The sequence below is a fragment of the Hevea brasiliensis genome, chromosome 5 (assembly GCF_030052815.1).
Source record: "Hevea brasiliensis isolate MT/VB/25A 57/8 chromosome 5, ASM3005281v1, whole genome shotgun sequence".
Classification (NCBI taxonomy): domain Eukaryota; kingdom Viridiplantae; phylum Streptophyta; class Magnoliopsida; order Malpighiales; family Euphorbiaceae; genus Hevea; species Hevea brasiliensis.
Window position 1 is genome coordinate 23,429,741 of NC_079497.1, and position 18,447 is coordinate 23,448,187.

The following is an 18,447-nucleotide window of genomic DNA, read 5'->3' on the forward strand; positions in this document are numbered from 1 at the left end:
TAAGGGAAAGGAGAAGGATACCGAGTGAAAGACTTGGAAACAGTATTTAGGTTTTGATTGTGGGTGTATATCATAGGTATACCCCTGTAATTTCCTTTTGATATATTTTGTACCTATATGTATGGATGTACGGATATTGAGCAGTTTGTATTTTAAAAGCATTACATTGCTATCACATTTTGAGTTTATAACTATTTGTATTTTATTTTGAGACTCATGGAAATGTAACTTTTGTAATATTTAGTCTATCATTATTTCCAATGAATGTTTACATTGAATTTTAACTATTCCCATGCAGTTTTCCGCAAAAGAATTGATAAGATAAAAAGCTATGATTTGTTTAAAATCCCTTGTAGCATAATTAATGGGTTATCGGTAGGAGTAGTTTGATAATTCATTAAGTATGCTACAGGAACATGTCATGTCTTACAAGGAAATAGGTGTAACGCTCTTGGTCTCTTTCTTAAAATTTCATCATCTTTTTCTATAAGATATCAGCTGCAATAATCCTTCTATTGTACCACTGATTAGCTTGACATATCATCTTAAGATTTACTATCCTTACTTATACTCCATTTTTACCTTTTATGCCTACCCTTGCTCTATTGCATCCCTATATCTTACTGTATTCTAGAAGATACCTCTCACTAACAAACTCTTCCAGAAGTGATTCTAATCATATTTACTACCATAACTCTTATCCTTGTATTTCTCAGTGACTTGTGACTACCACTCATGCATATCTCTTCCTGCTCTATCTCCTACTGTTGTTATGTCACTTATTTCCATTCATGTTTCCTTATAAAGTGACCTTATTGGTCATACTAAAGATGCTCACCTGATCGCAGACCCCAAAACTGCTATCTCATCATCTCTACTCATGACCTGAGCCTGTGTGCCATTTCCCACCATCCTTTTTGTTCGTTATTCTTATTTTAACCATTAGGTATATTTTTATTTAACTTGCTACTTATTAATTCACTCCTTTGCCTGATAAGACAATTCATGGCACCATTGCACATTCTATAACTTTTGCTTGCTCTACTTGCATTCCTCAACTAACTTTCCTCATACTGTTAGAAGTCTAAATAGACTTATCCCATTGCTACCTACTTCATCTTGGGAATAGGAATAGATAGAGTTTGATCCATATCCTGCAACTCTGAACTCCATGTTTTGGCTCCTGACACTGCCTGAACTATGACCTATTCTAAGTCCTATACTTTTGGATTTTATATCTTAACAACTATCCTTGCTCATGTACTCTAGTTCTAGATTTCTAATATTGCCTTTCAGTTCATCCTATTTAACTTACCCAGGATGGCATTTTATGTACTTTATATCTCACTTTGATCTTCCTAATCTTATCCTATTCTTGCTAATTCGGTTTGCTCTTTAATTCATCTCTTTTATCTTACCTAAAGTAAAACCTTAATTACTTTATTCCCTAGGTCCATTCTTCTTTTTAACCTGACAGCTATGCTAAATAACTGTATTTTTCAGTGTCTCTGCTAGATCATCTTCACCTTTGTACTATTCAGAATTGGTCTTTCAATCACTCTGATTAGCACTTCCGCTACCATTCGAATTTCTCTCCTGTTACATTTGAAACCAACAATCCAAATTTTCATTTCCATATTTCCTTTTATCTACTGATATTCTATAACTTATTTTTGCTTACTTGTAGTCATTTTCATTTCCTCTCAACTACAAACTACCCTCTAATACTTCAGGGAGGAAATCTGTAGGGATCCTATTTTCTTATATCTACTCAATTAGTCAAAACCTATGGTATTGGGTATCATAACCTGTCATTTAATTCACTGGCTTTTCATCTATCATGAGCCAGTCACTTATAGTGCCTACAATGAAACTTATACCTTTTTCAAAATACTTGAGCCAACTACTCTCTATCACACTCTACAGTCCCATCTGGGACACTATTCTTTAGGTCACCATCACTAGTAGTAATCTCCTGTCTTCCCTAAAACGATAAGATCATATCCTACATCATAACTGACTGTAACAGGGGTACTGCATCTAGCTGACACACAAAGGATATAATATTCTCACTAAACTTTAGGCAAAATGTCTCTTGTAATGCCAAAACTGTCTAAGACCCATATCAGAGACCAGATGATCCCACTAAGTAGGTGTCATCATTACACTACGACCATACTAAAAACCTCTAGTCTCGTGCCACTTATGCTATAACTCTACGCTTAAGTTTAGATAACCGAGTCATTGATTCTAGTTATCACCTAACTGCGACCTTGATATTTTATGTGAAGGGTCTTAAACTACTTACTTGGAGTCCTAAACTCTTCTACAAAAATAGAACTCTGTTCTGGCATAACTATACCAAAACAGTGGTTGTCTGCAACCTCCCTCATCATGGTGCACCATTGGGAAACATGCAACTCTATACAATAATTGTAATCTGTAGCTTATAGCATAAACATTAAGAATATTGCATAGTTACTATGGTCCGTCCCAACAGACTTAGTTTTCCAATCTCGTATCTCTCTTGAACCCACTGACACTATAAATTTATGCTGACTGGGCTATCCACTGATGACTGCTGGAAGTGATATCCCCACCTTTATCTAGGTCAACTATACTATCAAAACTCACCTTTTATGTACTTGTGCCTTACACCAGTTAGGCACGCCATTTAAACTCATACTGACAGAAGCATAGCATTTCTTGGAGTACGTATCTCCATAGCAGACCTCAACACGTCTACTAACTCTAATTCACATCACCATGTACTCCATGAAAACTGAGACATTAAATTAAAGCACTCTTACACTACCCAAGGAATAATGTAGAAGCTAAAAATAAGGATTTACAGAAGAAAACGAAACATGATCCTATACTCCGCATGTAACCTCTTAACAAAACTCCTTTTACACTCCCAATTATACTCTTTCACATGAATCTAGAGCCAAAGCTCTGATACCAACTTTGTCATGACTCGATCCCATGGGCCGGACCGGCACTAGGACCTGGGCCGGCATAAATCCCCCGAGGCCCGTAGCAAGCCTTATTACTCCCAAATCCATGACCAAGGCTACAACTAAGGCCCATCTTGCAAATAAAATAAAATAAAATGTTAAATTTTTATTTGAGTCAACCCAACCTAATAACTATAAAAAACTAAAGTTAGGAGAGCCCAGCTCAACCTAGATACCACCATTTGCAAACATTTTAAATATCATAAAAATTTTGCATTTATTAAAATACTAAAACTTAAATTTACATAGTACTTGACAAGATTATTACTAGTGCTAACACATACAAAGTTATAGATTATAATTTTGGAAAATAATAATATAAATAAATAACTGCTAATAAACCTACGAGGAAGGAAGCATGTTATTTTGAAAAAGAATTCCTCTTGTAGCCTGGAAAAATAGGGTGAACAGGAGTGAGCGTACTCATAAAGTAACCTATTAATTTTACATACAATTTTTATAACTATCTAAGTCTAGTGCATTCCTAATAATGAAATGTAACATCTTCACACAATTTAAATAAGTCAAGTCATAATCACACCAAAGGCAATCTAGAGCACTCACACACTCGTGTGTCAAATCCATACTCACACATATATATACAGGAGCTGATCCCTTATACAGCTCTCTTGGTTCCAACCTCTGCTAGCGAGATCAACTTAAAGCTAGACTTTCTCTTAATATCGAAATGCGAGGGCCAGTGAGATCAACTCGAGTCGTGCCTATCCCGACTTATCCATAATAAGGATCGAGTCTAAGCAAATCAAGCTTTAGTCGAGTCTACCCATCCTACCCATATTCATATGCACACCATATGCACACTAACTCACACACGTGGCTCCAGATCGCCATAAAGCAATAAACACAGCAATGTCATCAAATACAAATGTAATACAAGGCATGCCTAGCAAATAACTATATACATATATCTATAAGTGATGCATGAGCATGCCTTGAATATATAATAATATTAAAATTATAAGTAAAATTAATATCTACTCACAATACTTCACAAGTCACTACGGCAGCTGAGGGGAGGAGGAAGGCCGACCTGACTCACCTAAACAATTACATTACAAACTGATCAATTTTTTACTTAAAATAAAGCTTTGAAAGTTTCAAAGACAGCCTAGGTTTTGTCGAAAATTCGACAGAGTTTCTCCTGTACTTAAGACCTACCCAACCTGCAAAAATGCTCAAATAACACTTATAAATCATATACCTCAATCCATATCTCATCAACATCATATGGCCCATTCTGGGCCCTCTAAAACAGGCAATACTCATAAAATTAAAAAATTGCATTTTAGCCCCTAAAACTAATATTCTGCAAAAATACTCAAACAAGCCCATAAAATTATTTTTAATTTTTGAGAATTGAAAAAGTCTGAAAATCTCACCAAGTAATCTGAACCATCTAATGATCGCTTTTTTCAAACGGCGTCCGATTGGAGCGGGGCTGGTCCCATCTCAAAGGTTTCGTCTCCTTGAGTCCATCGGTGGTCTTCGATTTCCGATCCGACGGTCAGATCGCCAAAAAAGTAATTGAAAAGCTCAAAAACTGCCCATTTTCTCTCTCCTTGATATGCATGAATTCGGTGACTATAGGAGCTGCCACTAGTCGAAAACTCTTCCTTGGGCCGAGAGGTGTCGATCTGGACTAGTGGAGTCGCTGATCACTGGCCGAAACGACCAAATTTTGGCCAGTTAGCTTCCCTCTCTCTCTTTTCTCTCTCTTCATTTCGGCTTCCATCGTCGGTTTCCTTCACCGCTGCTGGCCTCCCTACCAATGCCAGAGTGTTGCCTTACCCCCTAGGGGGGTGGCCGCTATTATTGTCTAGTCGACAATGGTGGATCGATACTCCAAATGGGAAAGGGAAAGAGAGAGCGAGAGATGGGGAGGGGGGGGGGGGGTGCCTTGCTACCGCGTTTTGAAGTTTTGTTTTCTTTTTTTACTTTTAATTGCATTTTCAGTCCCTGAACTTTTCGAGTTTACTCAAATAAGTCCAAAAATTCTTTTTCAATTAGGTCCCAATTGCAAATATGTGTTTATTTAAACAATAAAAAAAGTATAATAATAATAATAATAATAATAATAATAATAATAATAATAATAATAATAATAATAATAATAATAATAATAATAATAATAATAATAACATGTTTAAATTAATTCTTGAAAATGTTTATAATTAAATCCATAGCATTAATTTAAATTTCTAAATAATAGTAATTTTATTAAAATAACATCCAATTGAACTATCTTATTAAAAATAATATTTTGAATTTAAGAAAAAATTAGGTTGTTACAATATATACTTATTAGTCATTTTATATATTAAATATAATAGTTATATATAGTTTGACAAACATTTTGAATATATAGACTAGTTACAGCTATCAGCCACCAACTTCAGTAAAAAAGAAAAAAAAAATCAATTAACTAATAGTTGCATCCAACAGCTAAATCATGCCCTAAACATATACTTATTAGTCAATTTATATATTAACTACAATAGCTAGATATAATTTGACAAACGTTTAAGATATATCGGCTACAATTAGTTATAACCATCAGCTACCTATATGCAACAGATAAATCATGCTTTAAATATATATATTTATTAGTTATTTTATATATTAATTACCACAAGCTATATAGACCTCATTCGGTAATATTAGTTGTTATAGTAGTCGTTAGCTATTTTATTACCTCTCAATTGTGTTACTAGCTGTTAGCAGTTATATATTAGTTGTTAGTGGTTAGTTGTTTATATAGTGATTTAAAGCATAAGTGTTCGGTAAAAATAACTGTTAGATTAGCTGCTAAATATAAAAATAGTTATACCATCCTGTTAATCTTGGTTAAAATGCTTTATCAACCTCTAAAAGTTAAGAATGTTAGTTTTTCATGAACCACACCCTCAACCTTTAAATACTATTATAAATATTATGTCACCAAATAGTATAAATAAGAAAGATAGTATTTTGATTATAGTCAAAACACTAAATGCTATCTTAAAAGCTGTTGCCGAACAAGGACATATAGTTTGACAAACACTTAGAATATATCGATTACAATTAGTTACAACTATTAGTTACCAAATTTAGCAACAACAATTAATTAGCTAATAATGGTATCCAACAGATAAATCATGCCCTAAAAATATACTTATTAGTCATTTATATATTAACTACAATCGTTACAGCTATTAGTGACCTGTATCCAACAGATAATTCATACCCTAAATATATATATATTAGTCATTTTATATATTAATTACAACTACTAGATATAATTTGACTTAGGAAATTTCAGTACAACTAATTACATTTATCAGCTACCAACTTCAACAACAACAATTAGTTAGTATTTTATAATTAACTACAATAGCTAGATATAGTTTGATAAATGCTTGGAATATTTCAGTTAGGATTAGTTACAACTATCAATTATAACTTCAGTGACAACAATCAATCAACGAATACTAGAGCTGATAATTTTTTACACTACCTAATAACATGACACAGCTCCACATATAGTTAAATGGATTTGTATTTAGCATAAATAGGTTCTAAGTTGTAAACGGGTTATTTATGACACTTTAAAAATAAGTGTTTAATCGGATTGACCTATCTCATAATTTTAAAACACTTAATATTTAAAAGAAAATTAGAATTCTTGATTAATATCATAATTATCTTTATACAAATTGCATAGTTAACTAAAAGAAAAATTTAGACTTAAAAGTTATAATTAATTTCATTATAACTATTCAATTTATATATGAATAAATTATATGAGGTTAAGAAAATGAAATTACATAATAATTCTAAATTTCTTTTGAAGATTGTTAATATTTAATAATAAAATTTTATTTATTTTAAGAAAAAAATAAAAGAGCAAATTGAATAAAAATTTACCATTAGTTAAACAATAATTTATACGAATATAATAATAATAATAATAATAAACTATTTATTTTAATATAATTTTATATAATAATTTTTATTTAATAATTCATCACAATTTTAATAAATTCTTTATTCATATATAATTCTAATTTCATGCACTTATTAAACTTATATAATAATTTAATTTTAATAAATTCTTTATTTTTATATAATTCTAATTTTATGTTTATATATATATATATATATATATATTGATATATGAAAAGATATTGCCGAGAAGATTTGATAGAGTTATAAACCAAATTAAACACCTCTGTCAACTGAACGGCTAAGACTCAGGCGGTGGTTTTGTCCTTTCATTTTCCGGTAACGTCCTCGTTTTTACTTCTCGTTTGCTCCTCCTCCTCCTTGTTCTTCCTCTCTCTCTCTCCCTCTCTCTCTCTCTCTAATCGCCGTATTGTATTTCTCTATACCCAATGGGGTTTATCATCTGATGGTTGATTGTACACATTGCTTTATTTCTTGCTTCAACATTTGCGTTTTGGTTGCAGAAGCACTACTATTATTGGGTGAAAATGGAAAAGGGAGGAAAAGGGTATTCACTTCCCAGTAAAGGGCTCAAATCTTCTCTCAAGTCCACTCCTGCTAATGATGGTTTGGACCCCTTCTCTCTCTCTCTCCACCGCCCCCCCTTCTCGTTCTTATCAATTTCTTTGTTTAATTTCATTCTTAGAGACATTTTGTAATGAGTATAAAACAAACGAAATCATAAATCCTCAAATTTTCACAAATAAAGATTGACAAAAAGAATAATCCAAAACCTTGCGGCAAGTTTGTGTCAACCTCCCCCCCCTCCCCCCACCTTATTAAAATCTGATACTCTCTGAGACGAATAAATTGGGGATAAACTTAACCTCGCGGAGAGAATATGATAAGGTGAATTACTCCGCGTCTCTAGTTTTTGCCATTATTCACTAATTGATCCTCGAATTTTGACAATTACATTAATTAGCCCCGACCTCTGGATTCCATTTATAAATGGTCTTTCCATCTTTCAAAGTACTGACAGGGACGGAATATATAAATAATAATAAGAAAATTTTCTCATTAGATGGGCTTTTATCCTTTGTTTGTATCGAGGGAAATGGGGAGGGAGAGAAATAATTCTCTTGTTTGGACATAAAATAGAGTTGTTTGCACATAAAATAGAGGAAAGAAACGAAGTGAAATTGATGGTAAATGTTTAAATGTTCTCCTCCAATATAATAGATATAAGAAAAAAAGGTATAATATCTCCTCTATTGTAATAATTTATCCAAATATCATAAAACAAATTAATTTTCTTTTCTTTTCTCTCAATTTCTCTTATTTAATTTCTCTCTGATTTCCTTGCATAATTAAAGATCTTATCAACTGTATAGAGATGGGAAGTGAGGGACTAACTAATATAATTTTTAAAATCCAAGGACTGCTTGGCGAATAATGGCAAAATCTGGGACACAGAGTAATTCACCCAATATGACATGATGGTGAAAATTTATCTGTGGCAATGATCCATCTGATTTGCTAATCTTATGTCTGATCTAGGAAGGATAGTTTATCTTATATTAGCTTGTTCTGAACACAATGTAAGCTTATAGCTTTGCTTGTCCTTGTTAACAAATTAATGTAATTTGGAAAAAAACAAAAAGTCTAACCCAGGATATGATTATAACACAAATTAAAGTTTGTGATGGGAATGGATAAAATTAGAAGAATTGGATATTATTGAAAAAAGTTTTATCATCATCATCATCATCATCATTATTTATTTATTTAATTATTTTTTCTTTTGAGATGCAATGCTTGCTATTCAACCTGTGACCTTCACCTAAGATTGTCATAGGTTTACCTACCAGAAGCATGTTTGGTTCTTATACCAATAATCTTGCTTAACCCATAATAGCATCAATCACTTCTTGGCAAGTGTATTTCCCGCTTTGAGTTTGATGAGATTTCATTAGAATCTTGGAGCATGACATTCATGCTAGTTATTACCAGTATGCAAACTAAGAGAAATTGAACCAAGAAAATGGAGAGAGGGAGAAGAATGAAAGAGAGAATGAGATCAGAAAAGAAAGAGAATGAAATCCTTATTCATATCACACACATTACAATATTATCAAGACTCTTTTCCTTTTATTCTATGTATTGTATAAATACCTTCCCTTTAAAAGTTACTTGTCCTCAAGGAACTCTGAAGAATGCAGATATGGCTTGTTGACATGTACCCACCCTTGTTGAAAGGAAACCTATTTTCTTCCTTTGTCTTTGCCCTATTTCATACTCATTCTTCTTGAGATTCCAACACCCTATTCTACTTTCAAGTGCAACAGCTAAATCTCGTAAATAACAATCATTTTCAGCATTTGATTCACTTGCGTCAAATTCTTCAAGCTTCAAAGTTCGAACACCTACTGCAATGGTAAGAACCTTGTAGCTTATAGTCTCTCCAGCTGCAATCAATGGAAGACTTGGCTCAATGATTGGCTCATCAATTTCTTGACAAGGCATTCCTGTCTTGCCCCACATGGAATTGGCAAGAATCTTCTCAACTTCATGATCTTCTTAGACTCGTATTCTTTTTCTAGTGGGCTGCCCACCACAAAAATCTTGCACATGCTCCTTGTTGTCTACTCCCTCAATTCCAAAGGTTTCTCTATCAACAACACAATCACAATAATCGCCATCATGATCAAAGTCATCAAGATTCCCTTCAGTCCCACTACTCACTTCCTCAAAACCAGGAGAACCATCGAGTGCTTCTTCTACATAATTATCATCTTCGTTAGTATTCTTTACACCATTTCCACTAGAAGAAGTCTCATTTTCCTCCAAATCAACATCTGAAATGGTTATTGCAACCTCATCCTTCTCACCATTAAATTTTGACCCACTACAACTTTCTTCCATTTGTATACTCTGATGACTTATCTTTAGAATTAAAGATTTGAGTTAACTCATCATACCTTGCAGTTGGGCTTCTCGACGGTGCTCCCATTCCGAGATCATTGCTGCAACTTCTTTCTTCTATTCTTGAAAATAAATTTCCTCTGCCATGGACTTAGAAAATTGCAGAGGAAAATGGAAAGAAAATTGAGGAACAAGAATTGCTGGCAAAGAATAGAGAAGGGAAAACCCTAGATCAAGAAAGGAGGAAGACAAGAGGAAAAACTAGCAGCAGAACCCATGGCCCAGAACTATTAGCTCTGATACCAATTGATGCAAACCAAGAGAAATTGAACCAAGAAAAGGGAGAAACACAGAAGATTGAAAGAGAGAATGAGATCAGAAGAGAGAATAAATTCCTTATTCATATCACACACATTGCAATATTATCAAGAATCTTTATTTATACATCTCATCTATGTAACTTCTATATTCTGTTACAACTGACTCCTAACAACTCTAACTAATCCAACTCTTTCCTTTTTATTCTTTGTATTGTATCACTTCTCCTCTTCTGTTGTGGGTTTGTGCCAGTAAACATTTATTTTCGCTTTTTTGCCTGCTTCTAATCTATATCTGGAGAAGAGATGCCTCCAAGGTCATCCATTAAACAAGTACTGCATTATTATAGCTGGAATCTTGTGCTAAGTCCTTATCAATCTATCTTATAATACACAAATGCATGCTTTGTATTGCTTCCCCCTTCCTTTGAATTGTTTTTGGATCATTATATTTCCTTGTTTTGAAGCAAGCTTCTTCTTTTGAATTCCTTTGTTAGCGTCAATAAAAGGGAAAGATGACAGCTCTGCAAAGTCAAAGAGAGGAAGGAAAGTTCAGTTCAATTCTGAAGGTTAATATATTTCCTTTTGAGTTTTTCTTGTTTCGATTTTCTTATGTAATATTTTTGAGGCAATTATCTTATAATAATTTATTTTACTATTATAACCTTTCCTTGCTGTGTCTAATTGAACTTTTTGTATCTTTGGCAGCTGACAAATTTGATTTCTTATCAAAATCTAATGGAAAGTTGGATGCCCCAGCTGCTAAAGGTCCTACTTCCTTTGAACTATTTCATTGTTTTTCTTATCACCAAGCAAATTTCATATCATGTTATTTCATGGTTTGCCATTTCATTTGTGTTGATTTCTTCCTACTTAATAATTTCAATTTTTAGGTAATTTGAGCAAAGGGGGTAAAGGTGACAGGATTTCAAATATTGGGAAGGCGCCTTCGACTAAAGAACCACAACCACTTGAACTGAAAGTTGAGCAGGGTATGCAGTACTCCTGGCTATACAAATATCTTTCATCCAATGATTTACTTAGTGGTATTTGTTGCACTATTAATTCACTAATTATTTTCAATCTTGTGGCATATGATGTTTTGTATCATTTTCTAGTTTTCGATTTTTTGACATACCAATGGGGAGAAAGAAAGTATTTACTTTCCATGTTCAAACAATGAGCTAGAAATTAATGTTAAGTCTGTCAGTGTTTATTATTATATCCTCTCTAGCATACTGGGTAGGCCATTGTGGATTCAAGAATGGTACATATACATGTGTATTCATGGTCATCTGCCTAATTTACCATTGTTTGTTAAATTTTATTATGATTATAGTTAATGATGCTGGCTGGCGCTGACTTATATTTTCCTTTTTCTTTCAATTAGATGTCCCTTAGTCTTGCATTTCCTTTTCCTTTTTCTGTGTACTTTTTCTGTAGCTGGTGTCCTTAATTTTGCAATAGAAGAGATCAGATGTCGCACGGTGATCACCAAAAAAAAAAAGTTAGTTCTTTTTGAGCTTTTGGACTTAGGTGTTTCAATATTGCTCCTGATTCTCTTCTGTTATCTATTGCTTCTTGTCAGATACTTACTAATCTCAAGAAAGCTCCTTCATCTTGTTATCCTCCTCCTCGCCCCTCTGTCTCCGGTTTTAAATTATGTCAAAATAGTTTAATTTCTAATTGGAATTCTATAGAGGAGACTACTAAGCAGCCAAACAGCATGAAACTATGTAGAAAAATCTATCTTCAGAAACCACTCCAAATATATTAGGGCTGTGTAGTATTTTTGGTGGTCCCCTGTTGCTTGGGATTAGGTAGGAACATTAATCTTTGTGTCTATCACTCATTTAGATCTTATTATTCCATACCTGACTAATTATCATAGAACATATTTTTGTTCTTTATTTCTTTATATTGAGCTATTCACTAATGCTTAAATGTCTTTTGCTTGGGAAATGTTATATTATTGCAACATTTTCTGTGTACAACAACAATAACAACTAAGTTTTAATCCCAAACTAGTTGGGGTTGGTTATGTAGATTCTTTTTTGCCATTAAGTCTTGTTTGAAACAAATTCTACATTTATATCCTAAAATTCTAAATCGTTGGATACTACCTCTTTCCTCGTCATTTTGGGTCTCCCTTTTCCCTTCCCACTCCTTTCACCACTAAATTATCATGCTTTCATATTGGGGCATTCAATGCTATATGTTGGATATGGCCAAACCATCTTAATTGACTCTTTCATTTGATCCCAATCTGTTGCATATGCACCGTTGGAAGATATGGTCATTTCAAGCTTATCTATTATTGTGTTACTAGACATCTATTTTCACATCCACATTTCTACCACATTCATCTTGTAAGTATGTTATATCTTATATGCTCAATTTTCACCCGCATACATCATAGTTGGCTAGACCATAGTTCTATAAAACTTACTTTTCACTTTATGAGGGATCCTATAATCGCATAGCACAATTGTTGCGCTCCTCCATTTTATCCATCATGTTCTGATCCTATTTATTACATTTTCTGTGTATTTGTAGAAATTCCTAAGAATGCCAAATGTTTGATGCACTGTGAGGCTTCACAAATCTTGCATGGAATTCAGGGGCAGATGGTTCTACTATCTCGAGATCCCACAGTCAAACTTCCAGTGTAAGTGATAATAATATATGAAACTACTGTTTTTATTTAGAGGTATATTGAATTGCTACAGTTTTCCTTTATTTTCAGGTCATTTGACAAGGCCCTGCATTATGCAAAGACTGGTGCTCGTTATACAAATCCCCAATCTGTCAGACAAGTTCTTGAGTATCCTTTTTTTCTTATGTTCTGATTTATTTTTTTATGACCACCTGCTATTGCTTATATGTTATATGACATTTTTTAAGTGATCCATTGGCTGTTGAATTTTTTTAACTCAAACATCAGGAGCCTTAAAAAGCATGGTGTCTCTGATGGGGAGGTATCATTCTTTACCTGGTTTGGTTTTCAGGGAATATAAAAGGGTCAATTTCTTCTTCTCCCAAAGTTTGATGAAATATACTAGTTCATCCTTGCTTTTTTAAAAGTGAACTAAAAGGTCCTTAATATTGGATTCCATTAAACATTTAGATCTTTTGTTAGATATTTTAGTCAAAGACAAAAGACAGAAAAAAAAGAGATTCAAATAAATTTATAATTCCATCACTATCCTTGAATAACAAAATAAAAGATAATTGGTAATTAAAGAGGGACAAAATAAATGTAATTAACAAAAGCGATGTGGACAGAAGCTTTTGGGTGGGTTTGGGAAGCATCTTATGGTTCATTGGCAATTTTGTCATTAGAAGTAATGAATAGTTTTCATTCTTCAAATTGCATTCGCCGTAATTCAAGGTGATGGATCAAGGACATATTTTGATGCAGAGATGAGTATAGGTTTTTGGTTTCCGGATTTCTGTTTGGGTGTGATCAATGAGGCACAATGTGGAGGCTTTTATAGCATGATTCTCATAGGAGAAAGATAGATGAATAGAAAAAGGATGGCTTTTGGAGGTAGTGGAATATGTACCTTACATTCTGCTTTCCTCTATTGGTATGGGTGATGCTTGGGTTATAGAGTGTAGAAAGAGGAAGATTGACAAAAAAATCCACTTTAAGGGAGAGCAAAATGAGAGAGAGGGAGGAGGTCTGGTCTTCCTGTAAAGCTCAGCCATGTAATCTTAGTTTTTATTTTATTTTGGTCAATGTCTTAATGATATGTATGTGAGGGTAATTGTGATGTATCACTTTATCTAAATGGTGGGTATGTGGCTAGCCCAATGAAAGGACTAAATGTTTGATGGAATCAGATGTTATGGATCTTTTTATTCACTTTTAAAAAAGCAAGGATGAAGTTGCATATTTTGTCACACCTCGTGAGGAAAATAGTAATTCACCCTAAAGAAGAAAAGCAAAGTAGTTCTTTGATTCCATAATCCATATTTATGTCTGCAGATATGTGTGCTAGCTAACGTTTGTCCTGAAAGTGTTGATGAAGTTTTTGCACTAATCCCATCCTTGAAGGTATCTCTTATCTAACTTGATAGTTTAGTATACAAGTATGTTGCATTGGATATTATTTATGTTTTGTTACACAAGTCCAAGGTCATTTATTTTGTCATAAGTTGGTAATGCACTGCTGAATTTGTGGCTTATATTTCTGTTAGGGAAAAAAAAAAAAAAAAACTGTTTACTGAGGAAGGCTAAAGGGGAGGAGGTTCTGCCATTGATAGTCAAAGGCAGTTCCGATTATTGGAGGCTATTTTGTAATTAAGAGTTTCCTTTTTGGCTTTTCCTATTATATAAGGAATAACTCTAATACATCTATAAATGGGGATATCTTATTCTCCTCTTAAAGGTAGAAAAGCAGTCTATCGTCCAGGGACATTGGCTCACTTGCCTAAGCATGTAAAATTCTGTATTTCCATTCTCTCTCTCTCTCTGTCTGTCTCTCTCTCTCTCTCTCTATCCTAATAATCTTTGTGTGTGTGTGATTGTCCATGGACATTGGCACACTTGCCTGTGCATGAAGAATTCTTTGTTTCCGCTCTCTCTCTCTCTCCCTCCCTCCCTTCTCCCCCCTCTATGTGCATGTGCACATGCTATTTCAGGTTTGTGCCTTTAATGGAAGAGTTAAGTTGGAGGTGATAAAGTTATTCTTATGTTATTGATCGTTGAATGGAATTGTGGCATTTTGAATACCTTTTTTTTTTGAGATTTTCTATTTGAGTACCTAAACTATATTTTTATGCAATTAAGTGTTTGAATAGAGAAATTTGTGGTCAAGCATTTTTTCACTTTTCTAGTGATTAGAAGTGCCATTATGGATTAAAATAGTGCAAAAAAAGGATTTACATGTCATGATAGCAGGTTCATAAAAAGTGTGTATGTGTATAATCTGTTGTCATTTTGACCCTCATGCTTGCAGAAGATTGTAATTTAAGAAATTTGAAAAAAAAAAAAAAGAGAATTCCAACTTTGTCTTTGTCTTAAAACATATAACATTCATAACCCATTTTGAAAAAAGGAATTATTTTAATTGGATTTAGGGTTAGAAAAAGAGTAAAGTAGGAAGGAAATGGATGGAGGTGATGAGATTTCTGGTGAGGATTACATAAATGACTTTCCTTTTTAATTAAAATAGTTCGTCTTCTTTTATCTATGTTGATATGGCAAAAGAAGCCAATTATTTTGTTATTTTAATCCATTATGGTACTCTGTCACTGAAAAAATTGCAAATTGCAAGGAATTTGGTTGCAATTTTTTTTTTCTTTTCTGTTCCATGCAATCGCTCAATTACAGAAAATTAATTCAGGCTGACAAATAAAATTCCAAAAGATTAGGCACTCAAAAAGTCATTATTCCTTGTCTGATTATCATAATTTTGCGTCCCATGTATTGCTTTCTTTAAGCTGCTATTTGAGGTTGCAAAGCTGCCTTGAATTGTGTAATGTGTTCTTGATTTTTCTTTCTTTAATATAATATATTTATTTCTCATCTTTCCTTCTAGTCAAAGAAAAACATGCTTACAGAGCCTGTCAAAGGTGTTTTGGATGAGCTTGCTAATCTGAAACAGCAGGAATGATTCCCATCAAGGATGAATAATACAAGGTGAGTTCCATTTTCTTTGTGATGCTTGTGGTCGGATAGGGTGATATTTCTGCCTCGGTCTACGGCAGTAGATAATTCGTGGATGTCATTTGATTAACTGTGGATTACATTTTTGGTTGGGAGATGCAGATTGTGCCGTATGGACAGGGCTTGTGCATTATAGGTTCACAAAATGGGAAGCAAATAGCCAATCTTTTTGTTACTTGTTCTGATGGTGATTGGCATTTGTATGAACCCTAAACTCCCTACTTTTTCTGCTCCTCATGTAATTTGTTGAGACTGATGCAATACCTTTCTATAACGTATTAGCGCAATAACTTATTGGTGAATGGAAAATGATTGTGTATTTATTGTAGTTAGATCTGGCTGCGGTCTGGTTTGGAATTGGAGCTGGGTTGGTTCAGACCAGAACTGAAATAAGAGTGAACTGATCAAAATCTGATTGACCAAAATTGATATTGAATTGAACTAGAATCAGCTGGTTCGATTTTATATTAAATTGAAATGTTTCTTTTTTAAAGAACTGAAAAATTTTCAATTGTTGGATTTGATTAAAATAAAAATTGGAATGAAATTATAACTGAATCAGAACTGGATAACTTTTTAGGGTTGGTTCAGGACCCCAAAGCCTTGAATTAGAACCGTTGATTAGTTCTAAAATTGAAACAAAATCAGCTCTTGAACGCCCGTTAATGCGGTGCAGCTACGGTGTTCATAATGCATGATAGATATATTTTTTAATCATGCAATTAGGTTGTCTGAGAGTAATATTAAAGCACAATGTAAGGTTTAATATTTTCAAGGCAGCCATACATGGAGTTCCTTTTCAAAGTGTTGATGTAAAAAGAATAAAAATGAAAATGCGTATTGAGTAGTTTGATTTTAACAAAGTACCTATTAGATTTCTAATTCACTGAATTTTATGCTTAAATAATCGTAATCAAATATTCATAGAAACAGAAGGGGATGGACAAAATAATTTTTTTTTACATTTTTATCGACTTAATAAACAAGCATTTTTTTTCTTCTTCTTTTTATTATTATTATTATTATTATTTTAATAAGCACGCAGATCAATGTCTATTTCAAATAAATTTGAATTTCTCTTCTTAAATATATATCTTAGGGATAAATTTGTGGTTCTCTCCTCAGGATTGGAGTCATGTTCTCCCCATTATTTGGGTTTTGTTTTCTCTCCTTAGCAGGGTTTTGTTTTGTTTTTTGTTTTTTTGATATTTTTAAATAGGCTATTTAACAGTTTGAAACATAATATGGATTGTTGATTTCTTTTGGTCGGAGACTTTAAGTCTTAGATTTGAGTAATGATATTTTATCAATGAAGTATGATAGTTCGGCCTATTCTTTCATTCACATTTGTTATAGAGGTAATAAGTTCTTAAAAGAGTAGTATTGCTGAATGTTTCTTTAGTCATCCAAAATAAAAAAAGATTACTTACTGCCTACAAGATTTTTCTGTTATATTTAGATCATTTATGAACAAAAAATTTTAATTGTCTATATTTATATTTTTTTATTATATCTAGATAATTTATGAACAAAAGATTTTAATCGTCTATATTTAAATTTTTCTTTCTTCTCTTATGAAAAGATTATACTATACCTATCTTATGATTCTATATTTGGTTGATGGAAATATCAAGTTTAGATCTAACCAAAACTCTTCCACATTATACCTTATCATTTTTAGCCACGGATAACATTTGCTGCTCATTTATCTCTTAATTATCTTATTTATTTATTTACTTATTTTAAACAATAATTAATATTAAAGCCCAAACTAAAAAGGCCGCATCTAAGCTTGGCTGAATGGGCCCTTATGCGAGGCCTAGTGAGCTTGTCCTTAAATCAAGCCTAATCCAATGCTTCCTTGGTTCTCTAGGGAGTTTTGGAGGCCTTGGACCATGGTTGGCCAAATGGCACAGGTTCTAGGTCATGGTCTAAGTCCAAATTAACCCTTTAAAGCCTTTAAACCCTCTTTTTACCATTTTAATTCCTTCAAATAATATTTTAATGATTTTTCATCCAATCTAAATGTTCTTTAGGATATCCCAAAATTACTTTGAATCCTTTGAATTATCATTATTGGACTCCTCATTGCTGCTACAAAGCATGCACTCAAAGAGATAAAAAAAAATTAGGTGTTTACACAATACAAGTTAGATGAAATGGAGGAGTGTGAGAGATGTATTATATAAGATCCCTAGCTAAGTGAAAAGTAAGTTTTATAAGACTATGGTCAGATTGACTATTTTTATAGGAGTAAATATTGAGCATTTAAGATATAATATATACTCACAAAAATGAGTATGACAGAAATGCAGATGTTAAGGTAAATGTTTGTAACACAATAATGGATAAGATTAGGAATGACTACATCCAGCAAAGAATGCATGTGACACATATTAGAGATAAATGAGAGAGATTTAATTAAGATAATTTGATCATGTTTAATATACAGCATTCAAATGTCCCAATATAAAAATGTAATAATTTAGAAGGGGAAAGAGTAGAAAGGGAAGGGGATGTCTAAGATGACATGGAGGGAAATAATATCAATAAGTTTTGAATATTGACATAA

General features: G+C 32.9%; 1 protein-coding gene across 1 annotated transcript; it reads left to right on the forward strand.

Annotated features, from left to right (window-relative positions):
* The first annotated feature begins 7,174 nt into the window (after window positions 1-7,174).
* LOC110662340 (DNA-directed RNA polymerases IV and V subunit 4) lies at window positions 7,175-16,207 on the forward strand. The gene is made up of 11 exons (XM_021821288.2): window positions 7,175-7,298; window positions 7,484-7,586; window positions 10,699-10,770; window positions 10,910-10,969; window positions 11,095-11,193; window positions 12,758-12,869; window positions 12,948-13,025; window positions 13,146-13,179; window positions 14,193-14,261; window positions 15,748-15,848; window positions 15,978-16,207. The coding sequence occupies exons 2-10, from the start codon at window positions 7,508-7,510 to the stop codon at window positions 15,820-15,822; spliced, it is 678 nt and encodes a 225-aa protein (XP_021676980.1). The 5' UTR covers window positions 7,175-7,298; window positions 7,484-7,507; the 3' UTR covers window positions 15,823-15,848; window positions 15,978-16,207.
* Window positions 16,208-18,447: the final 2,240 nt, after the last annotated feature.

Excerpts from the sequence above, each read along its gene's own strand:
- LOC110662340 (XM_021821288.2), top strand. The coding sequence starts at position 7,508 with ATGGAAAAGGGAGGAAAAGGGTATTCACTTCCCAGTAAAGGGCTCAAA. Across the intron at positions 7,587-10,698 it reads GTCCACTCCTGCTAATGATG|CGTCAATAAAAGGGAAAGAT; the intron begins GTTTGGACCCCT and ends TTCCTTTGTTAG. Across the intron at positions 14,262-15,747 it reads CACTAATCCCATCCTTGAAG|TCAAAGAAAAACATGCTTAC; the intron begins GTATCTCTTATC and ends CTTTCCTTCTAG.